General features: G+C 37.9%; 2 protein-coding genes across 4 annotated transcripts in view; one reads left to right on the top strand and one right to left on the bottom strand.

Annotated features, from left to right (window-relative positions):
- Nucleotides 1–7,283, top strand: part of LOC106961213 (von Willebrand factor A domain-containing protein 7-like) — a 14,441-nt gene extending 7,158 nt beyond the window's left edge. For both annotated transcript variants that reach the window (XM_015054782.1, XM_015054783.1), the window contains exons 7-16: nt 603–778; nt 864–976; nt 1,057–1,173; nt 2,031–2,237; nt 2,310–2,442; nt 2,597–2,746; nt 4,426–4,518; nt 4,592–4,851; nt 4,933–5,226; nt 5,669–7,283. In XM_015054782.1, coding sequence (XP_014910268.1) covers nt 603–778; nt 864–976; nt 1,057–1,173; nt 2,031–2,237; nt 2,310–2,442; nt 2,597–2,746; nt 4,426–4,518; nt 4,592–4,851; nt 4,933–5,226; nt 5,669–6,055 — 1,930 coding nt within the window. In that variant the 3' untranslated portion in view covers nt 6,056–7,283. The remainder of the gene's footprint in view (nt 1–602; nt 779–863; nt 977–1,056; nt 1,174–2,030; nt 2,238–2,309; nt 2,443–2,596; nt 2,747–4,425; nt 4,519–4,591; nt 4,852–4,932; nt 5,227–5,668) is intronic.
- Nucleotides 7,284–8,028: 745 nt separating this feature from the next.
- On the bottom strand, nt 8,029–24,268 carry coro6 (coronin 6). Of its 2 annotated transcripts, none has more exons than XM_015054785.1 (11): nt 24,026–24,268; nt 19,211–19,412; nt 15,841–15,963; nt 12,729–12,858; nt 11,978–12,156; nt 10,773–10,892; nt 10,581–10,685; nt 9,864–10,009; nt 9,469–9,526; nt 8,918–9,145; nt 8,029–8,606 (listed from the first exon to the last, which is right to left on the bottom strand). In XM_015054785.1, the coding sequence occupies exons 2-11, from the start codon at nt 19,406–19,408 to the stop codon at nt 8,484–8,486; spliced, it is 1,410 nt and encodes a 469-aa protein (XP_014910271.1). In that variant the 5' UTR covers nt 19,409–19,412; nt 24,026–24,268; the 3' UTR covers nt 8,029–8,483. The 2 variants fall into 2 exon arrangements, with proteins under 2 accessions (XP_014910271.1, XP_014910270.1); XM_015054784.1 differs by having other exon boundaries at nt 19,211–19,410; nt 24,029–24,268.
- Nucleotides 24,269–24,562: the final 294 nt, after the last annotated feature.

Genomic DNA, 24,562 nt, shown 5'->3' with positions numbered 1-24,562 from the left:
AATACGGGACGGTTCCGTATTTTACGGGACGGGTTGAAACCCTAGTCGACGTATTTGTGAGAAGACATTCTCGGTTGTGAACTTAAATAACGGACTCTCACTTACGAGACATCTTGCGCATCAGTACCGCTGCCTTTGAGCCAGAACTGGCCTATGTGCTGCAGTCCGGACCTCAGTATCACATTAATGCAGACAAGTCATTTGTCATTTACAGTAAGTCTCTGAATAAATTTTGTTTTTGTATTTTAAGATAAGTCATAAATTCAGACAAGTTTTCAGTTTTAGCCTTTAGCCTGTTCTGAAGAATGTGTGCTTTAGTCCAGAGTCATTAAGATTTCAGCCCAAAGTGCTGACTGACAGGAGGCTACCAACCATGCTAGAGACACTTCCTCTTATTTTACAGTTTAAATGAAGGCACTAATTCAACATGAACCAAACTACAGCGCCCCTACTGGGTACTATGAGTAACAACCTACAATCGGCATAAATAAAACATGGAACGGACATTTACACGGCTGATTAGTGGGTGCACTCACGGCTGCACACAGCAATGGGTTTTTATATCTTGCTTCATTTTGTTCCATCTCTTCTGAAAATTTTAGGCTGGTGGGGATCTCTAGAGGATCCAGCAAAGCTCTTTGTTTTGTCACAGACACGTCAAAGAGCATGAGCGATGACATTGAGGTGGTGAAGACCGTCACGTCCACCATCATCAACATTGAGGTGGGAACAGAGAACGAACCGTCCGTTTACATCCTCGTCCCATTCAACGATCCAGGTACGGCTTTAGCTTCTCCATATTTAGACACATTTTCTGTCTGAGAAGGAAGAAAACTAAAAACTGATTTGTTTTGTTTGCCAAGGATTTGGGCCAGTAATTCGTACAACGGATGCAACACTTTTCAAGGATATTGTGAACCATCTAACAACTACTGGTGGAGGAGATGTTGAGGAAATGAGTCTTTCAGGACTGCAGGTAATGCTCTCTCTGTTCGACTGTCTTTAAAACCTCAGTTTTTACTGAAACTGATCTTTACTCTATGCATCGTCTTACAGCTGGCGTTAACTAGTGCTCCATTCAACTCTGAGATCTTTCTCTTCACGGATGCTCCTGCTAAAGACAAAGATTTGAAGAACACGGTGATTGCTCTCATAGAGCGGACCCAGACAGTGGTAAGTGTTTGCATGCTAATTACAGTGCATATTTTTGTAGAGCCTTGCACAGAGGATATATCTCAAAGTTTTTTACATTCTGTCACAGAAACTTTTGTGTTAGTATTCTCCCCCTTTACTCTGATGCATCAAAATGAAATGAAATGGTAGACCAGTGTAGTTTAAATCTGGTGATTCTGTGAAAACCTTTGATGTTTTTCAGAGAACTTAAAGTGTCTTAATAACAAAGAGACACACATAGTTGAAATGTTAAAGCAAGTTTGTTTAAAATGATTTTGACAAGTCAAATTACTCTTTGGAAAGAGTGTTAAGAAGAAATTTTTAGTTTGTTGCAAGTCATACATTAAACATGTGTAATACTGATCAAAGCTGAAATACTTTTGCTAATATGTAAAACCTGATTGGTGGAACACTAACATGCATCCTCATGGTCATGCATGGTTGTGGCAGCATCATGCTGTGGGAGAGGCTCAGTTCAATCCCCAGAGGTGCAACATCAACATACATGCAGCTGTAACTGCAGTGAAAAGTGGTACTTCATGGGTTTTCTGAATTACTGACTTTTCCAGTTAAGATTTTTGTAAAACATGATTTTCTTTCTTTCCAGTTGTGCACTGCTTTGTTTTGATCAATCACACAAAATCCTAACAAAATAGACTGAGCTTGGTAACTCAAAAAGTGCAAAAAAATAAAATTAAAGTCAAAGGTACATGAAGACTATTTTAGATGATCCACTACATGTGCAGAATTTTTTTTTCATTTCTTGTGTCGAATAACATTGTTTTTGTTTTGTTTTGTTTTTTTCTTCCCCAGGGTAAACTCTCAGTTTAATTTAAATATTTGTTTTCTTATTTCAGGTCAACTTTATGATTACAGACTCCGTTGTTACTAATCGCCGCAGGAGAAGAAACAGCAACCTGCTGCAGACCAGAGCAATCTCAGAGTCTGACGCTCAGCTGTACAGAGACCTGGCTCAGGCGTCGGGCGGTCAGGCCATCGAAGTGACGAAGGCCGAACTTCCTGTTGCCGCAGCAACCATAGTCCAGTCTGTCAGGTCCTCATTGGTAATGTCAGCCCAGATCTAACTGTGTTTGTGTAAAAGCCTCCTGGTGTAACCTCTTACTGCGATCCGTCAGGTGACCCTTCTGCAGGCGTCCAGGAACCCGGGACAAACCGACAGTTTCACCTTTATTGTTGATGAAACTGTTATAAACCCGACAGTTTACATCACCGGCAGATCCCTCACTTTCACTCTCACAAGCCCGACAGGTGACACCACCGCTCTGTTAAATTTGAGCCAACACATCGATTTGTTTCGGTTTTTAAAATATACAGTTTGCAAAAAAATATTTATAATAGGATTAGAAAGGTAACTCGTGTTGCAACATTTACTTAAAGTATGCTGATTACTTTTTTTTCTCAGGTGTAACTCAGGAAAGCACCGACTCCACAGGCTCATTGATCACTTCTTCAGAGACTGTGGGAAACTTCATAACGGTGCGATTACTAAAGCAAGTTGGACAGTGGGCAATAAGAATGGTGTCAAACAACCCCTACACCCTGAGAGTCGTTGGTGAGATTTCCACACGTTAGCGACCACTTTAGCATTTACGCTAACTTAGCATCTGCTCTTTTTTAGGCACCGCATTGAAGTTAGTTTCAAGTTGGATATTCGATATTCGAGCTCGGCGGAGTAAGCGGCGTTTAGCTCAAGGTTGATCCGATTTATGAACGCTAATGTCGGTCAGCGGTTCTCTATCGCTCCCGGCCGCAGCGCCCGAAGGTTCACTTAGGGACTGTCGACAAATTCCCGAACCAAACACTCCTGTCAAACAAATGTTAATCAATGCCATGAATTGTAACCAAATAACTAATTGTCAGTGCTAATTCATGCTTTTACATGACACACAATATCATCTAATAAATTTTAAAGTCATATACAATATTTTCAATAATTTTAATATTAAATAATATGTTTTCTTCAATAGCTTCCAGATCATCTGACCTATTTACTCAGAATCACTTTGAAATCTTTCTACTAGTCAGTAGAGATGAGGCACAGACATTTGTTTTCCATTTTAAGCCATTTTCCTTTTTATTTTAGGAATTTTTTTTATCAAAATTGATGGTTTTTCTTCAAAATAAAATTTTGTACTTAACAGAAGAAAACCCAAATGTTAGTTTTGTTCTCAGCCACTTAACACACACTATCATGTGTATGTCTTAAGTATTTTTCTTTTCTGCGACGAATATCCACAATTCTGATACTGTAACAAATGCAATGTGTGGAATCTCCATTTACATTTCCTTTTTATAATAAAATTAGTCAACAGCAATTTAAAAATGTATTTTACTCAGTTTATGTACCTGTGTTACACCTGTCATTGTATAAGCATGTCATTTAAGTAAACAGGAGTAAAATAGAGTAACACATCTCTGGTAAAATACGTATTTGTGACCTAAAAGTTACGTTTTAAAAACTAAAGCTAAAGGAAGAAAAGTGATTCTGCAAAAAACAATGAAACTGTCGTGATCTGTGTTTCTGTGTGTTTATTTTTGAGTTCTTCTGTGTTCAGTCCTGTGTAGTCCTGTGTTCAGTCCTGTGTAGTCCTGTTCCCTGAGTCTCTGTCCTCCCTGTTGATTGCTCCCCAGGTGTGTCGTATCCCCCTGATTACCCTGTGTGTATTTAGCCCCACCTGTTGTCTGTGTTCGTTGTCAGATCCTCGTCATTTGTAACTGTTTCCCTGTGCCGTCGTGTCCCACCCTCGTCTCACGTCTATGTCTGTTCCTGTGCTGCCAGTGATTTTCAGTTGTTTCTCCTGGTTTGTCATTAAATTCATCATTTTCACCTTCATCCTGGCTGCCTGCGTCTCACCTCACCAAACCCTGAACCATGACAGAAACGGCAATGGACAGAACGTGCCATTGCTAGACGTTCTGCCACAAAGAGATTTTTACAATGTAACAATCTCTCGACATTTTTAAAACATTTCTGTTTCTTTCACTGCTTACAATATTCCTTTTGCTCCTTCACTTAAATTGTTGTGTGACTTTTATATTAGTCTGTTTCAGCAGAAAAAAATTGACCAAAACTGACAGAGAAACACTTTTAATCACACTTATTACAAAACCTCAGTCTGGATTTACACATTCACGCTTACCTCATGTTTAACTTTAACTCATCTATTAGATTTGCTAAATTTTTAGTTATTCAGAAGCAATAAAATGCTTATTAGATTTTTGTATTTGCAGGTGAGAGCTCTGTTGACTTCCTGTTTGACTTTGTCGAGCCGTCTCAGGGTCCTTTCGGTGGATTCGATGCTCTCGACACGCGACCCAAAGCAGGTAGACTCCTGCTAATCTAAACTTTAACCGTGATTAGCTCAGCAGTAATCACTCTCTGTTTTGTTCTTTAAAGGCGTCAGTGGCACTTTGTTGGTGACTTTATCAGGAAGTGACTCTGCTGCTGTGACAGAAGTTGCTCTGGTGGAATCGACGAAGGGGTCGGAGGAGACGTTGGGAGTTGTGTCGCAGGGCAGCGGGAACTTTTTAGTCCAGGTTGATGTGATGCCGACGGTGGAGTTTGTAGTGAGAGTAAAGGGGAGAGTTCAAGGTTCTGCTACTGACTTTCAGAGACAGTCGCCCACCAACTTCAGAGCTTCTAATCTGACTCTTACAGTGAGTGAAAGTGTGGCATAAAACTCAAGACCAAAAACCTGATAACCAATCAAAGGTTAACATTTAAGCTCTTTTCTTCAGGCCAACTCAGACAGCATCTTGACTGCAGGAACCATGACCTCTGTGCCCTTCACTGTGGCTTCAAGTAGAGCCGATGAAAACATAACCATCCGAGCCACCAACTCGAGGAATCTTGACTCGACGTTTCCGACCGTTTTATTGGTGGAAAGTGGGAACAGCACTAATGGCACGGTGACCCTGCTGGCTCCGCTGAGCATCCCGTCCGGATCCGACGTCATCCTCACCATCGTGGCCGAGACGCCGGACGGAAGTGACACCAACTACATTGTGCTGCGATTCTCTGTAGTAAACTCGGTAATAAAGCCACAATTAAGTCCTTCAAGCAGTTCTTTAAAATATTCAAACCGGTTCTCAGACCAACGCTGGTTCTATCACAGTTCAACAAATAAACAATGCGATGCTTTTCTTGATGCATTTAATGCAACTAATGTTCAAAATTACAACCAATGCCATTGAAACATAGTTGCTAAAAGGAGAGATGGGTAAATATATTCAGCAATCAAATGCTTACAGGTTCTCTGTTAATGACTCGATTTAAACTTTCTGCAGATTGAGTTGGTCTGAAATGCAAATTTCTATTACAGCTCACAAGAAAAGTGGAAACTTTGCATATAATGGCTGCATGGTGTCACCCATCCCTACTCATGTACAGACTGTTATAACTACTGAACCCTTCTGCAGTCATTAGCTCATATATTATCAAAAATGTAATCAAATCATCTTGTTTTCTCCACAGTTAAATGATTTCACCCAACCAGCGTGTCAGCTTCTCAGCATGCAGTCCGGCTGTGTCGAGAACTGCAGCCTGTCCGCTTGGGTCGCCTCCGTCAGAGTGACTGACGGCGACAGCGGGGCGGGCGTCGAACGCGTCAGCCTCATACAGGGCACTGGCGTCTTCAACACCAGCCTGGAGGCCGGGAACGAGAACGTAACGCTGGTGTCCTACGTCGCCTCCTGCTGTGCGCCTGTAATGCAGCTGCTGGTTGTGGACCGGGTCGGCAACGTTGGCACGTGTCAGTTCACTGCCAGGGACTCCGGGTCCGCTGTGGCCTCGCTGTCTTTCTTTCTATGTCTCATCATCATGGGGTTTGGTCAACTTTTACTCAGTGGATTCATGAAATGAATGATTCTAATAATACTTTATAACTTATAAATACTTTATCAACCACTCTGACAAATCTAAACCATCTGGAAAGAAATTCAGGAATTTAAAATGCAATTACTTTCTTTTTTTATTGATATTTGCACTGATGTTTTTATTAGGGATGCAATGATAGAAAAATGTGGATAATCGATATCCAATAATAATGCTGTAATGGCTGATAACCAATATCTACTGATATTATATATATTTCACTCCAGTTTCGACACTTTTGGCAAAAAAAAACCCAACCAAAACAGAAAAAAAAAATCGGCAGTTTTATTTATCGCACCGATTCCAATATGTTAAAAAATGGCTAATATTATCCAGTACCGATATTGGTGCCGATGTAAAGAATATAATCTGATTTAGAAAGAGATGATTTAACAGATGGCTGAGCATACTTCAATTGCTGCAGAAAGGAATTGAGTTACAAGAGTTGAACTTTAATCCCTTATGCTGTGTCATGAACCCATGGATGGAGGGGTGAGAGGCTGCAGGATAAACAGGAAAGGATGCAATGATGTTAACTGTGAGATAAGGTCAACTGTTGTCACAGAATCTGGTGATTAGAGGAAACCACCCCTGTTTTCCACTGAATCGTATGATACGATAACCGCTCACTCTTTAAATAGAAAAGCCAGAGAGTATAAAAATTATGAGAAAGCGGAACCAGGCGTTCTTTGCTCCTGTGTTCGAGTCGACAGCCACATGAAGATGCAGAATCAACGGAGCCCTGAAACCCTGAGGAGATGGAGAACATCGCACTGCTTAGAAAGGAACGAGATCCGTTAGCCCACACCCCGGGTTTCTGATTAGACAGCTGTCCTACGCTCAACCCGAGGATCACAACCGGGCTGCAGCAGACTTGGAGAACACGGAGATCACGGAGTGTCAAGGAACTGAATCCACAGAGGACAGTCAGCAGCTCAACTTTGTGCTGTTCTAAAAAGGATCTTGCCACACCAGGATGGGACTCAAGGATATAAAGCTTTCTGCTGCTGAGATCATTTCAACATCTGGGTATGAGAGGAATTGCATCCCAAAGCTTCGCTTCTCCATTCTAATGGCACAGTATAGAGATATAGGTTAGGAAAGTTATGTGTGATTTTTAATCTCTTATATTAAAATGTTAATTCCATCATTAAAAGAAACTGCATGCCTATTTCCCCCTGCAAAAACTTGCTAATAAATGTATTATAAATTCTAATTAGAGTTGTGGACAGTTAAATTAATTGAGTCACTTCTTGAGTTACTTCTTCTGATTAAAGTAAAATTAATGGTCATGATTCTAGAAATTAGGGAGCTTCGGACGTTTCTTTGGTGTCTATAAAATAATGACCTTGGGACTCACGCTGAGTCTCTAAAATGTATCCAGACTGTAACAAGTTCACGTTGTTGAAAGAGAGAGGGGGCTACCGTTAACGGGAGCGGTTTCTGGAACGAAGTAGTTGCAGGGCCACTCAGCTGACTGTTACATTAACTGAAAAAGGTTGTAGCTTCTGGACAGGAGGCAGTCAGAGTCTGGACACACCTCTCTCGCCGCCGGCTTAAACAGATTGTCTATAACACAATATGTTTGTCTTTTTCTTATAGTAGAGATGAATTAATGTGCTATTAGTCACAGTGTTCACACCATGCAGAGTATTTCAAAAGCAACTAAACATAGTGGAGGTTGTTTTTTTTTTTGTCAAGTGTATCCAAGGTGAAATTTAGTTGATAAAATGTCCAACACTGAAAAAATGAAGCAGCCCGTTTTAAAAAAAAACAGATTTTATTGTGGTTGTGTCTATTTTTACTCTTTTACAGAACACAAACATGTTTTTCTTTTGACATAAGTTTGATATTTTATCACCTGTTTTCTTTAGTCACTATTTACATTTTGAAACGTATTCGGAGAAATCTGGTAACATCTGACCATCTGGTACATGTGTACGCTCTTTTCCTTTCTTTTCGCTCTCTTTACTTATTTTTATTTGGGGGGAAGAATGAAAAATGAAAATCTAAGAGCCCCCTGCGTACACATGCGCTGCCATCTTTTTCCGTTAAACTGTAAACATTGCTAACTTTTATCCTCACATCTGACTTGCCTATGTCCTTCAATTGCACAGTCCCACAGCTCCACAGTTTTCAGTCCATTCAAATCAATAAAGCTATGACTTCACAAATGCATTGCCTTTGCCATTAAGGTACATTCTTTTCAAACTCGGATTAGAATTTTGCAGAAATGAACACAAAGCCTCTGAGTTCGGCTGGAATTTGATTATTTAACAAATTATTTGGATTATTTAACGATATGTTCAAGGAGGCAAAAGAGTGATTTCTTGCCAGTGCAGTGGAAATACATTTCTATAATAACAGTGATTCTGAAATTCAGACCAGTTCTTTAGCTGATGTGTTCACTTGCACATCAGGCAGTACCGTTGGCGTACTGGGAAAGCTTATTCTCCAAGTCGCAGATCCGCTTCTCCTGAGACAAAACTGTGGCCTTCAGATTCTGAATCTCCTCCAGTAGCCTCTCAAGCAGCTGAGGCTGGACAGGAGGAAACAGGAAAGACGGGAAACAAAGGGAGAAAAGAAAACAGAAAGTGATGAAAGGGGGGAGAATGATGAAGAAAGAAGGGAAAAGAAGGTCAAGGGTAGTGAGAAACTAAACCAAAACAAAGATGGGTGCTTTGAAGGGAAAAGTTGTGCACAATAAGAAAAAGGTTCAACAGAGAGGGAAATGTTTGAAAAGCCGTATAAATGTAAAAACATTTATTTAGATGTAGTTCAAGCGAATCCCTGTGAAAACTAACAAATCAGCAGATCGAGCTTTGGATGCTCATCATGTTCAAAACTTACAGGCAAGCTGTTGGTGTCCAAGGCGGACATGCTACGTCTGGTGGTGGGTCTGGAGTCCAGAACGTTCTTCTTTGCCACTTTGAGCTCTCGGCTCTTCGGCGGCACGTAGCCGTCCCTCATGGAGATGAGGATGGGATCTTCGTCACGGCCGTCCAGCCACTCTTCAGGCTCCATGGCGGGATCAGGCCCTGCCGTGTCAGGGTAAAGGTCATCCTGGAAGAGGTCCGACTGGCCCACACAGAGGCAAGCAAGAACCAGAGAGAGATTTTAGTCTGTTTCTGTTTTTAACAGTAAACTGTAGATCGCTGTTGCCACCAAAAAAAATTAATCAAGTAAAGGTAAAAAGTAGCCATTACAAAAGATTACTCAAGAATGAAATAGTATTTGGTAAAAAGTCTACTCAAGTACCAAGTAACTAAGTTATCAATGATTTAATATTAAAAAATTACATCATCAGATGGACCAAATTAAAGTTCAGTGGAAATTTTGGTATTTTATGTATGAAAAATGATAATTCATATGAATAACAAAAAAGGTTTAGAGTCACTTACTTTTCTAGGAACTGTCATGGTGATGGGCTCGCACTTTTTGTCAAGTAGCTTGTATAACCTGGGAAAGAATAAAGGAATAACAAACAGGAAAAGCAGAGCGATCCATCAGCCTCGTGTTTGTTTCCACTTTGATTTTTTAAGGATGGCAAACGATTTGCAGAAATGAGCGTTCATAATGTAACAGAAATTCATAAAAGCCTTTTTTTATCAAGGTGTGTTGAAACCTATGGTTGAAACAACTTGTAAGTAGCATAAAATGCACTTTAGGGGATGATAACAGAGAAAACACAACTTCTAAGGTTAATTTAGTCCAGCCTCCACTAACCATTTTCTACATCAAATTAAGTCGCATATTTTCACTTTTAAAAACAGCGGTAGAGCAGCAGTCGTCTTACCGTGCAATCTCACATTTGGTGACGTCCACTCCTCTCTTTGGCATGAAGCCCATCCCTCTCTGCGGCTCTTTACTGCTGAAGGTGCTGAGGTAATGGACGTACGGCGGCTCCTCCGTGATCTCAAAGTAACGGATACTACTGTCCCCCTGCACGGAAAAACCATTTAAACTAAAACATCTCTCCCAATCAGAGCCAGAAATATAGCACATATTTACAAAAGAAGCCGCATTCAGTGCTTTATATGTAGGATCAAATTAGAAGTTTCCATATGATTAGACTAATCTCCGGTTACTCCGGTTTCCTCCCACAGTCCAAAAACATGACTGTCAGGTTAACTGGCCTCTCCAAATTGCCCCTAGGTGTGAGTGTGTGTGCATGGTTGTGTGTCTCTGTGTTGCCCTGCGACAGACTGGCGACCCATCCAGGGTGAACCCGCCTCTCGCCCAGAACTTTAGCTGGAGAGGCACCAGCACCCCTCCTGACCCCACTAGGGACAGGGGGGTCAGGAGAAAATGAATGAATGAATGAATGAATGAATGAATGAATGAATGAATGAATGGATGGATGGATGGATGGATGGATGGATGGATGGATGGATGGATGGATGGATGGATGGATGGATGGATGGACAAATAGGATCTTTTTCAGTTTGTAGATAAACTGAAATGAGGTGAATTTAAATATTAAATATTTAAATATTTTCTTATATTAGCTTACCTTCCCACACAAGTAGACCATGTTTGCGTCTGCATCATAGTAGGGTAACAACACTCCGTTACTCGTGTCCAGCTCCAAAAGTGCTATAGGCTCTTCAAAGTTTGTCTAAACAGAGTAAAAACAGCCAAAATGTGAAAGATGATCAACTTGTGGTCCTTTGCCTTCTGATGCGGTTTAAAGTGTGTTTGTTACCGGATCCCAGAGGCCGAGCTCTCGCTGGCTCATCCGGGTGAATCCGGTGGTGAAAATGTTTCCGTCTCTGATGAAGATGGCTCTCATTGGTCGGATGCCTTCATGTGGAGCCAGACGTTCCTGTTAGGAAGCACCAGGAACGATGGGACAACAGAAACATTTTCAAGAACAAAGATAAGTCTGTTTTAAATTCTGATTCTCTATCAAAATAAAAAAAAGCCTACATTTATTTTATCTATGTAAAGACTTACTAGATTTCTGTCTCTTTGGAAACATCGCTCTTAGAGAAGGAGGAGATCCCAGCAGGTTTCTATAGTTTCCAAATTAAAACCTTGACTTTGGTTCACACAGTGATATTTTCAAAGGCTGCAAACTGATATGAGGGAATCTCAAAAGCAGATAAAAAGTGGGTGAACTAAACAGGGGATGCAGAGTCACAAAAGGCCCAAGAAATTAAAATACATTATATAAGTCTTTAGATTTTCTTTGCTAGCTTCAAATCATGTTAAACGTATTTACATGCACGCTTGCTTTTGCACAATCACTTGCTTTGTTTTTACTAATTTTGAAATAACTTGTTTTTACAAATTGATCTACCTTATGGTAAATAAGGTATTTATGGTAAATAAGTGTTTAATAAACATTTACATTATGTAAATTTTTGAAAAAGTGATCCGACTCAGTTGCACATCCATTGAATTGCAAGTCAGATATTTTTATTTCTAATAACAGCACAGTATTTTCTGTTATAGTTTTGTCCAGTATATTATTATTTATTATTATTATTATTATTATTATTATTATTATTATTATTATTATTATTATTATTATTATTATTATTAATAATAATAATAATAATAAGGAGAAGAAGAATCTTGTTTTTTTATATGTGTTGGTTTTAACACTTTAATAACTTTTTGTGTGAATCTACACCTTTTGCTTCAATTTCCCCTTCGCAGGACAATAAATGATGTTTCTATTCTATTCTATTCCAGTAAACTTGTCACTGGGTCATTCTACTCCAAAATTAATTCCGATCTTGTTTGACACTTTATTTATAAAACACAACCTTTTTCACTCTTTTACCATACACCACACTGTTTTGGTCACACAGTCACATAAAATCCCAACCAAACTCATTGACGTTTGTGGCAATAAGATGGGAAAATGTAAAAAGTTTAATCGCTTAGTACTTGCTGACTCACCGCCACCACTTCCCTCTTTCGGGGGTCACAGACACGCAGGCGTCGATCCTTACAGGTGGTGCAAAACAAGCTGCCGTTTCGGTTCCAGCTGACGCTGTAGATGAGGTCCGGATGGTCGTCCATGGATATGAGCGGTTCGCCTGTTCCCACGTTCCAGATTATTATCAGATTGTCACTGCCTGGAAGCAGACAGAGTCAGGAAAGAAAGATTTTAGTCAACGCCTTTTCTGGTTCAAGCACATTACGAGTTACATTTACTCCATTATATTTACTTCAGTAAAGTTTCTTGACAAAATTTACTTTTAGGAGTACTTTTACTACGCTGTGCTTTTTTACTTTTAGAGGAGTCATTTTATTTTGAAATATCTCTACCCTTGCTTGAGTAAAGTGTCTGGATTTTCTACCCACCAAATGAAAAAAACAGACATGTAAAAATTCACCAGACACAGACACACACCTGCAGTTTCTGTTAAAGTTTTATAAGTAACTGAAGGAGAGAGAAACTGATTCGGATATGTATATGAATTATTGTCCTTTTGGTCCTTAAAATACCACAATTTCCACTTAACTTTATATTTTGGTCCATCCGGTGATGTAATTTAAAAATACTAAAGTAATTCCAGGATGTCTACTTTTTACTTTTACTTGAGTGATTTTATTTTGAAGCACTGCTGCTCTTCTGTGAGTTTTCTGGTCCTGATCTCAGGTCTGCTGCCTGATGAAGATCTGTGTCTGCGGCACTGAAACCCACCGGCAGTGAGGAGGATGTTGCGTGCGGTCGGGTGCCAGGTGACGATGCCGACCCGTTTGGAGTGACCCTCCAGCACCACGATGGGATCGGACAGGGGGCGGGTCAGGGAGTGATCTGGGATTTGCCAAACCTGGAAAAGAAAGAATATTTTGTTCTCACTGTGATCTGCAAAGCTAACAGATGTATAAAACTTTTATAGAACCTCAAATATCATAAAAAACAGTTTTTATTACTGGTTTTTCACAGCTTTGCAGAGATATTGATGCAAAATGACATAAGTTAATCAATTAAATATTTGATTACATCTCAAGTAATATTATACTAATATATTATGTTTAAACATTTTTATATACATCAGCTTAGAAGGTGGGAACATATTAGAGTAACTCTGTGCTTTTTTGAGATTTTTTATTTCATTTTTCAATGAAGGAGAAATTGCTCTTTTCTTTTTTTACAACCATTCCTTCTTGTTTTAGATGCTGTGCAGCTGGATTTACACTTTTATTTAATTTCTCTCTCCGATAAACAAAGTATTTATGAATTGAATTCCATTGAATTGCAGAGATAAATCGATATATAAATCACAAAGATAAAATATTAAGAATTCAATATTTTATCATGCCAAAAATCCAAAAATATAAACATATGAGAGATTTTTTTTTTTTAACTAAAAGGTTTTATTTTTCAGCTAAATTCAGCAAACAGCCCCACTTTATTTGATTTCTAAATTTGTAGGGAAAAATGATGCTTATTTCATTCTGCAGATTTAAACCATTAATAAAGTTACAGACACAAGTTAAAGCCTGTCGTCTCTTTCTCCTTAAAAGCTCACTTTTAAATCTTTAGTGCATTCTGTATTTACTTAAAGTTTCATTTTAAGACATCTTCACATTAAATCAATTTCTCACAAATGGGTCAAAAAAGGGTGGAAATTTATTTATCATTTATTTTGATCAATTTCTTATCATGATAAAACTTTGATTCATTGATTCCACAATAGATAGTATTTATTGTAGAATCAAAACTGTCCGTATTGTCAAGCTTATTAGTTTTATTTTTCTTTCCACTGTTTGATCAATGAAAGCATCAATGAAAGTTACAATGAGCCATTTAGTGATACAAAATAAATCACATTTGTTATGTCCTGAAGAAAGTTTTTCAAGAGTATTATCTGTGTGATTAGTGTGACACAGTCGCAGCAATTTGCTATTTATCATCTAACAAGGATGCAATAAAAAGTTCTCATCATCTCTTTTAGTGTTATCACAACAGTACAGCAAAATATAAAATAACACTTTATTCACTTATTTATTTTTCTGTATAAAAATATTTCCAGAAGAGTTTGGGGTTTCCTGCATGACAGGTTGCCATGGCGACAGAGGCAGGTAAAAAGTAACCCAGCTTCGTCAGTCTGAAAGTCCATCTTAGAACCCAAGTTACCCCGATAAAAACACTCATCCTGGTTTGTGACTGAGGTACTTGACAACACTCTCACTAATAGACACACACACACACACACGTTTGTGTTGCTATCTTTGTGGGGCCTTTCCATTGACTTCCATTCATTTCTACAGCCTAAACCTTACCTTTACCCTTTTCCTAACCCTAACCATCACATACCTAACCCTAACCCTAACCAAAACTCAATTCATACCTTAGCCCTAACTCTGACCCCTGACCCAAAAACAGGGTTTCCCCCTGTGAGGACCAGGCTCCGGTCCCCACAAGGAGCAATTGGTCCCCACAACGTAGTATATGTCAGGAAAATCATCCCCACAAGGTATTACAAACGCGCACACACACACACACACACACACACACACACACACACACACACACACACACACACACACACACACACACACACACGCACACACACACACACACACGCGCGCACGCACACACACACACACATACACCGTTTGCTGGAGCAATGACCTGAAATAAGGAGAATGACTTCACAGTTTTGGCCTTTCTGCAAATCCACTACAGTAACAGCTGCGACTGTCTGTCTGTGTGCTGTTTGATATAAACAAAGCCCACACACACACACCTAATAAACACACACACACCCACACACACGTAAAACACACACATACTCAAACATCGTCCATGCAGCTGCTGCCAGAAAAGAAGAAGCAATTCAGTCTTCACATCGCGCAGATTCCTGCAGCCGTGACACGACAAGTGGGCGGATCAGTGACAGGTGCTGCGATGCACATATGTTGAAACAAGCTGCCGTTTTACTGCAAAAAATGTTACATCAGGACATATGCACACAGACTTAAACCACTCTGCTAGAATATTTAACATTTAAAAATGAAAATGTTTGAGATGAAGTCGTAGTTTGTCAAACAAATCAAGTTTTGGACAATATTATCCAATTATTAGATCTATGACCAGAAATCTTTGTAAAAAGGTTTCAATCTGATGGATTTTCTTATGAATCCCACCAGACAAAACTCCAAACCCGCTATCTCCTCCTCCAGCCTGCTGCCTCCTTTTAAAGGAAACAGTACTGAGAAATTCAAGTAATATGAATAAAGAAGAAAAGCTAGAAAATATATTTTACATTTTTAATGAACTGCACATAAAATACAGTTTCTAGTGGAGAAAATATATGATACACCACATATTTCATCCCATATTTAGTGTCTAAAATCACACATAGGTGATCAGAACATCATTACTCAACATTCTGAAGAAATGTTGATATTTCAGATATTTCATTTTGTTCACTTCTGACAGCTGAAGTGAAACTGAACCCAGAATTATTAGAAAGATTGTAGCAGAGGTTAAAAACCCTAAAGGCTGTAAAGAGGGATCAAAATCAGACGTTTTACACAGCAACCATGTTCAGCTACGCCTCTCAAAGAAAGACAGAGCAAACCAGAAAATACTCAAATAAATCTATAAAATAGCATTTCAGGACCTACAGCAGGGTTTGAAAACTGATCCACCTCATTCATTTCCTGACAACAAGCAGATGAATCAGGAGATTTCAGCAGATTAATATCAATGCACCAACTTAATAGATCAACCATTTAAATGCAGGGTTTATTCCCCACACAAACAGATCTAAACACGAGAAGAATAAAGAAATGGTCCTGACCATTGCTGTGCAGTCTTCTGAGCAGCTGGCCAGGATGTTGTCGTCATGAGGGCACCAGTCGATGTCCAGGACGGGTCCAGAGTGGCCGATTACCAGCGGGTAGTTCTTATCCACGCGGCCTGTCTGCAGCGCCAGGTGCAGACACATGCAAGAAAGAATATTATAAAATAGCTGCATTTTTCAACTCATTTAGCCAAAATGTAAAGCAATGTAAATATAATTAAAGAGAAAATTCAAGCCTTAGCACAAAACGATTCAATTCAGTTTTTATTTATATTTTATTTAGATTATTCATGTTGGGGTTGAAAAAGCACAACTGTTTAAAACAAATAAAAGACGACTGAACTGAGTCGCATTAAAAACCTTCTGGTTAATCTACCAAATATCTGAACTCTTCCTGAGTTAAAACATTATTATTGTTGTTTCTAAATGAATATGAACTTGTTTTCTTTGCTTTATTTGAGGTCTGACAGCGCTGCATCTTTTTCGTTATTTTCACCACTTCTCATTTTCTGCAAATAAATACTAAATATTTGCTTGTAATTTTAGAGACATGTGTCTGAAATTGTCAGTAGTTCATAGAATAAAAGAAGAACGTTCATTTTACTCAAACATGAACCTATAAAGAGTAAAATCAGAGAAACTGATCATTTTAAGTGCTATATATATGGCAGTACAGTGAAATGAAATTTTATTCGAACATGATACAAATATAAAATAAAATAGTGCACAGTAACAAGAAGTGCATAAGAAAGAAGAGAAAATACAGATTTTTTTGTTTCAGTTAACATATCATGCTCAAAATGGGGTAGGAAGAAGTGAGAACTTATAAACTCCTACCCCTAAACAGTGTTAACACGCCGTGCTGCAGCTCACTGATGATGAAAGCAGTAATGAGTCGCTCTCTCCTACTTTAGCCTGCTATCGAGGTAAAGTGCTAACTTGCATTCTCTCATGCTCCTGGATAAACACCGTGACTGTAGCCACATGCTATCACAGCAGCCTCTTAAATAAACAGTTGAATAAGGAAAAAGAAAAGCAAAAATGTGTTTCTGATTATGTATGAGCATTAGAAATATCCCTGCCTCCACAGACACTCAGCGTATTAATAGATCGAATGACAAGCTGTTGAAAGGGGAGTTTTTCTTGTTGCCTGTTGGGGGAGGAGGATGAAGATCACCCTGCGGCGTATAAATAGCACGACTGTTCACCATGACTTTTCACTGAGTACGAAAATGCTGGAGATTACTTTGCATTTTTAAACTCTTTTCCACAAATTTCAAAAAGATTTTAAAATTTTCTTGTTTAAAATAAAGAAGAGAAATCAATTGAAACTGATTCTTATGATTCATGCTTGTGTTTAAGGGCAATAGATCACTTTGGCCAAACACTTAAAATTATGAAGCCTTAAAGATATCAAAACACTGAATGCCAACATTATTTTAACATTTTTCAAAAGGTCGTCAATTTTACCACCCGCTGTGAAGACTAAAAAACTCAGCTCAAATAATTTCTGCAGATATTTAAGATTATTGGAGTACTGCCAGGAAGAGCAGGTAGAAAAATCTCAGGGTAAAAAGACCAAAAATAATAAAAAAGTTTACAAATATTAGAAAAAAGAAACTATCATGATTTAACAGGCTGGTAGAATTAGCATAAAATAAAAACATGTCATATGATCTAACTGCTTTTATTTAAAGATGAATCATTTATTTATATTGTTCAAAATTAATTAACTCATAGTGACAGGTATGTACAACAATTATCTATTATTTTCATTAGCTATTATTTTTCAATTATAAAATTATTGTCGCTTTTTTTATTTTTTTATTTTGCAAGTTAATTGATCAGAATATTTGATATTTTGCAGCATTTTTGTTGTTTTTTAACTCATAAGACAAAAGCCATGGAGGATTCACTTCATAAAAATAATAAAAACTATCAGTATCACTGGAGCATAAAAACATACCATAATAAATTTAAACACGCTTTAATGTTGTACAAATGCTGTAAATGTAGGCACTTTTATATATTTTTCATTAAAAAATAAGTACGATAGATGAAACGCAAAAAAGCAGCATTCCTTGTTGTTACTATTTTTTACTTTTTTGTAATAATCCCCAGTTTATTTTAAAAACCGTCGCACTTATTTTCTCACTCCGGCCTCGGTCGTCGCTTCCAGCCTTAAAGGAGGACATATTGACTTTTCAAACATTTGGGGTCAAAGCAAATATTTGACCCCACACAGCTGAACGTTTTGTCATGAATGACTGGAGCCTGGAGAAGCTGAATACTACAAGAAACTCAACCTTGAAACAACATTTAAAGCCTCTTCCAGTGAGTCTTGTTACAAAAACTGAAATTTAAAACGAGTTTAGTCGTAGTGGAGTGAAGACAAACCACGAGCATGTTATCAAAATCGAATGACACGTTTAAAAATGAAGAAAATTACACATTTTTTGCAACTTATATTGTTAATTTAATGTATGCAGCCATGAAAAATAAATTGTGTAATTATTGAAAAACATTTCTCTTCTTTCTCCTTCTTTTCACTCATGTAGAGTAAATCTTCTCACAGAATCTGTTTTTACTGTTAATGATAAAATTTGTTAAATCGAGTGAATAAACTTATTGATTTATTGAAAGTCAGAGTATCCCTGGTTTTGATTAAATGCATCTGAATTTGAAGGAGAAAAAAAAGTATCTAAAAATATTCTCAATAAGTTTTCTGGCATTTAACAAAAATAAATAATTTTGGTAATTATGACTGAAAGCAAAAGACGTTTGGTCTGATTTATCTTCAGACATCGAGAAAAAAAATGTGTTTGTGTCTTCTTATTTATAAATATATTTTTTCAGTTATAAATCTGTTTTTGGTAAATAACCTTAAAACAGAAATAACAGAAATTCAGTTAAAAATGTAAATCATCCATGAAGCGTATTAAAATTTACCAGCAGCTGTTATTCAACAAAAAAATCACCATGAGAAACACAATCAGGATGACGTGTGACAGCTATTGTGAATTTCACCAATTACTAACTTATTTTTATTAACCTTAAAAATAATGTAAATGTCCCTAATTTAATTACAGTAACTTGTCATCTGTCACAGTACTTTATATTTAATTCAAAATTTCAAATTTCAAGGTTAAGAGCTTGTTTTTGTTTCCAGTAAATTATCCAAAACAGATTTAATACACCTTAAAATAAAGGCAATAACAGAAATCTCATTACAGTACTTAAGTAAAGAATGACAAAGAAACTATAAAACCTTCAGTATTATTAGTAAAACTTTGAATTTATGATAATTTACAGCAAAATGTTCCAGTGTGTACGGCTTTAAACGTCAACATTAAATCCTTTGACCCACCTTGGAGAGGGGCAGGACGAGGAACGCTCCTCCTCCACTCGACTCGACGATGACGGCCAGAAACTTTGGGTTGACGGCGCAGAAGGAGCTGTCCCACGTCACCTTGGAGACCCGGATGTCATCGTAACCCTGCTCAGCCTTGACCGCCTGCCCGAAGACGTGGCGAAACTTACTCTGCCGCACGATGCTGCGACTCATGACTGGACAAAGCAGGAAGAGAGAGGAGGGCAAGGATGAGCAGAGAGGAATGGAAACTCAACTTATAAGATGTGGCAGAAAAGTAACTCCACATCAAAGTCATTCCCAAGTCAATTATTGGGAATTATTACTTCCCAATAATTGACTTGGGAAGTAAATTATTCTGCTGCAAGGCGAATGCTATAAGTTTAACATTACGTTGTGTTGGTAATTGGGACTCTAAGTCAAATATCTTTTAAGGCATGTTTAATATAAAACAACTGAAGGTAATATCTGCTTGATTGTGCTATAAAATGAAAAATATGTAAAACTGCTCCTTCAAAGTCCTAAAGTAGAAGATCTGAGCTTCTACTTGGTCCAGGAATTTCCATTTCTTAGTTTCCGACTCGTCGTTAGTGGATTTCAACGTGAAATGTTAAGAAGTTCTGCTTCAGCCTAATTTTCTGATATCTCAACTTGTGATACACAATAAGATTATATTTAATTTTTAATTAATTATTTTTGATTAATAAAGTATTTTTTAATTTAAATTCATGGTAGATTCTTTGATAGTAAAATAGTCAGGTCCTAAAACTTCCCCAAACCATGACACTTCCAGCTCCGTGCTTCACAATTCGTGTGAGTCCAAAGTGACCTCTGTTTGGCTGTCGAACAATGCAGAAGATCTGGTCTTTGTCTATATTCTTTCTACCAAAATGTTTGTCCTTTATTCAACTTGTTTTTCTTACAGATGAATATAAATTGCAGTTTGGTAAACGATTCAGTTTTGTAGTTTTCCTTTGAACTCATAAACCTACAAACTGCCTCATAGTTATTAAATCCTTCAGATTGTGATGCCACAAAAAGGAGTAAGAAAATCATACTTCTTTAAAGAAGTTAATCAAATGTCAAAATATAAATTCTAATCAAAATTTATTTCTTCCAATTTATTCAAGTCTTAGTAACGTAAGAAATGTGCTGGAGTTTCATTTTTGCAGTGTTATATGTATGGTACAAACATAAATTAAACATTTTTATTCCTGTAAGCAACAAAAAAGTATTTTCTAATTTGTGAAAATTACTTTTGAAAGAATGAGCGCAGCCATTGGTCACCTGTAATAATTAGATCCACCACCAGAGGGCAGAATATCAGAGTATGACTTTAAACAACAGGTTTTTAAGACAAATACAAGTTTTGTTAAATAGTTGAAGGTCTTAGAAATATGCATATAAAAATTATAAGTTTGCATTTCTAGGGATAAGGAATCTAGACTGAAATCTTACATGTAGTTGTGATTCTGAGATTGTTCTACTTCAACCAAAACTAAATAAAAAATAACCAGTTTGAAAGATGGAAACTTTCTACTTGTTTGCATTTAAGGTTGTTTTTGTATCTGTAATTTTGAAGATTACAGATTCTTCAAAACACTTTAGTTTGATCGTTTTCTAAGAAGACATTTTAGTTTCTCCACAAATATTAAAAGCTACTGCCGTTTTCGTGAAATAGATGTTTCACCACACCCCAATTTATACACAAGTAAAGTATTGTTAAACAATTTAAATTCAATTAAATCTTAAATTTCAATTAAATAATTTATTTTTACTTACTCTTTAAAGAAAAAAAAGATGAGTTATTTTACATGTATTTTTTTGTTATTTTTTGCTTTAGCATTTTCATCTTGAAGTTGAAACATCTTCTGCTTCCATCATTGTTTAACTGAAGCAGCTTTAAATAACCCTGAGTGTGTGTTAGCTACATCAAATAACAGCCCATCTGCATGTTTTAGCTCCGTTTGTTGACTGACAAGTAGCTGTCCTGTGGCCACTGCAGACAGCAGATCTCTAATCCTCCAAAACAGCGGGGATATTGTATAACCGAGACGATATTAATAGTTGATTGTCCCAGCAAACACTGTGTGCGATCAAAACATCAAAAGCAAACACACATAATATGGATAGAGCAGATATAAGGTGGGAGAGAAAATAAAAATCTACCTCTGTTTGGATGTTATCCTGATGACAGCATGACAATAGGCTTCGGCTGCACAAAGGTCAAAGGTTAAAATTAAATCTAAAATAAAGAAGTCGACTATTTTAGATGCTCCTTGTTGCTCAGGAAGGTAACCTTTACTCTAATTTTTAAAAAGTGTCAATATATGTATTTTTTTTTTCATCTCTAAAGGTCTTTAAAGTTTCACTTTGGCTAAAGAACTTTGGTTTTTCACCCAGATTATTTTCAGAGGACAGATTTTTGCTTATCAAGCCACTTTAATCCCAGACCTTTGAAACATTTTGGTAGAAAGTAGCTCAAACACCCAAGCAGCATTATTTTTACAAAACATGTAACTAGAATTATTATTTAATCACCAATTGCTGCCAGCCTGTCTCAATAACACAGTTTGATCCAGTTTCTTTGGATAAAAAAAATTATTTCATCACCACGGACTTGGAGTAACGCAGCCCGGCCACCCCTTATAGAAAAGAACAGAACTGCTAAGTGGTTGTAAAATTGTTTTAAATAACATTTTGATTATGAAGTACAAATCTTTTTCCCAGTCCCAGTCCCTGTCAATATTCTGTGACAGGGACTGGGAAATAGGTCAACAAGCAGTCAATATCCAAAGAATAAAGAAACTTTTAGAGAATGTACAGCACAAATGTGTTTCTTATAATGAAGCCTTGAAGAGAGTCTGCTGAAACTGAGACTTCACAGTAGAACATAATCCAGAAATGACCTCAGAGACGAGGGGAGAAATGAGTGTGATGAGAGGACAGAAAGCCCTCGCTGCTTTCCTAGAAGCTCTACTTTATCTAGAGATTTACATTCCAGACTGCCAACTGTGGGGCGTTCAGGGTCCCTCGATCCGCACCTTCAAACTCTGGTTTATGTTTTTTTTATATATATATTTCAACAATGTTAAAGCTGGACTGCTGAAAAAAGGGATTTTGGAGTGTAATAAATATCAGACATTACAGTTATTTCGCTTTTTATCGAGCACAAGATTTTCTGAACTGCTGGATATAGTGGTTGAGAAAATTGTAAACATTCAATGCCTAATTTATTTGGATTAAAATAATCCTAGGCTAATGTGTTAACGTTGGGTGACACGTTAATGAATATATCAACAATGTACGAGCCACAACAAATCTCCGATTTGGAGCAAGAACTTAAGTTTGTATTTAGCTTGAAGTAGCTTAGCAACAGCTAAGCTAATGTCAGACTAGCTAACTAGCTTCGCTGCTTAACTCTGAGGCAGTATTTGCCAATGAACATCTTAGCTCTAATTTTAGTAAATGTAATTGTAAAAAGTTTGTTACTATAAATCAATTCTTATTTTTTTCTACCATGTTTGGTTTCATAGGTGTGTTTGTGATTCTACTGCCAACAAGGTCAGCAGCAGAAGATCCAAAATAAATGTTTGCAGATTAAAGACTGCACCCATGAAATGTTTATTTCACAGGAAGGTGTATTTGGGATTGAGCTACTGGTTTTAAGTGAAGGAAGAGAAATTTGAATGAATGCATGTTATTATCCTGTTGTTTACAAACTGTTAATGGTGCTGGTATTTTGAACGTCTATTTCATGAATTAAAAATAACATTTCAAACGCTGCCAGTCAAGCTTGTACCGGTGGCCTCCCAAACCTGCAGCAGGGTCAGCTGGTGCTCTGAGTTTGTTTTTGATTAAAAATTTATTTTTACAAAGAAAAATGTTTCTGTCATAGTAACATAGCTAAATAAAACTAAGGGTTATCTTATGGCCTAAATTTCACAGATGCTATTTTTTGGTTTATATGTATTTCGTAGCACAAATTTACAGGCTATAATGAGTTTTGTTTTGTTTTAATCCTAGAAGGATTGTTTGCTTTTTAACAAAGGAAAACAATCATGATCTGCCACTGTAGCATAGCTAAATAAAACTTTAAATTATCTTATTCGTTTTGGTGTGTACACTTCCAATATTTCTAGACATTAACTTTGTTGAGACGTCTCTGAAATAAATAAAAAAAATGTTTTGCTTTGCTTTTTACCAACTAAATCATGTATTTATTGAAATAAAAATGGTAATTATATGGGTTACACTCTAACAGTTTGTTTTAAAAGTGCGCTGTTTTGGCCTTTTCAGTAATTATGTGTAACTGATATATCCATAAGTGGGGAAAAAAAACTCTGAAAACTGTCTTCTGTCTTGTACAGGTTAATGAGATAGCCCTGTTCGTGCGTGTGAGAGCTGCTCATGGCACAGAGCGAAAGAATGACACGGCCACTTTCCTAATATAGACATGACAAACCGATGCGTCCCACCCGGAGGGCCCGCTCCTCCCACCTGCCTGCAACGTCCCAAATAGTCCCAGAAAGCAGGCGGAGGCCCCTGTGGCGCTCTGCCGCTAATGAACAGACAGTAAATTTAAACAGCCGCTGCGAACAGCCTGTGCAAACATGCATAAACACCGGCTCATAACTCTTAGAGGTGAAGGGCGTCAGAGGTCGGTTGATCTACCTGCAAAACGCGCTAAAGAAATGGCAGCAGTGCAGAGTCGCTGAGTGCTGTCCTTTCTGTCTCCATGCGTCAGGACGCACAGCAATAAATAACCCGACGCACCTCTAACGCCAATGCAGCAAACACCGACACGCAGCTCACCTCAGGTTTTGGGGAGTCCCCTCTTCCCTCGAGAACTTCTTCTGCGGTGTTGCCTCCTTCTTCTTCTCCTCCTCCTCCTCTTCCTCTTGATGGCTTGTGAGTTATATGAAGTCCCGCGGTCCGCTGTCCTGAAGTGCGGAGTCCTGGCGAGGGGACGCACTGGGTGACTGCGCGACGCTCCTCGGCAGGGGGAGAGAAAGAGGGGAGACAGCGCCGGGGCAGAGCAGGCAAGACAGGACGGTGGGAGGGTGGGTTACCGTCTATTTTAGACCAGGCTCCGTCAGTACGGGGAAACGCGAACATAGGGGCGGGGGGGATGTGCGTTCACGGCGGACACTGCCGACCAGAGGTCAATCACTGGTGCCCCCTGGCTATTAGGGGCTAAATAAGTGATACACTGTTAAAACCAACTGTTAGAATTACACGAATAAAACTGATGCAACAACTTTTGATGCATTGAATGCATGTGGAAAAGTTAAAGTAAAAAAAAAAAATCTATTTTATCATATTGTCTGAGTGATGTAGACAAAATTA

The sequence above is a fragment of the Poecilia latipinna genome, unplaced genomic scaffold (genome assembly GCF_001443285.1).
Source record: "Poecilia latipinna isolate Pla-1442-1.1 unplaced genomic scaffold, P_latipinna-1.0 Scaffold1277, whole genome shotgun sequence".
In the NCBI taxonomy this organism is placed as follows: domain Eukaryota; kingdom Metazoa; phylum Chordata; class Actinopteri; order Cyprinodontiformes; family Poeciliidae; genus Poecilia; species Poecilia latipinna.
This window is presented reverse-complemented; position numbering and strand designations above follow the sequence as displayed.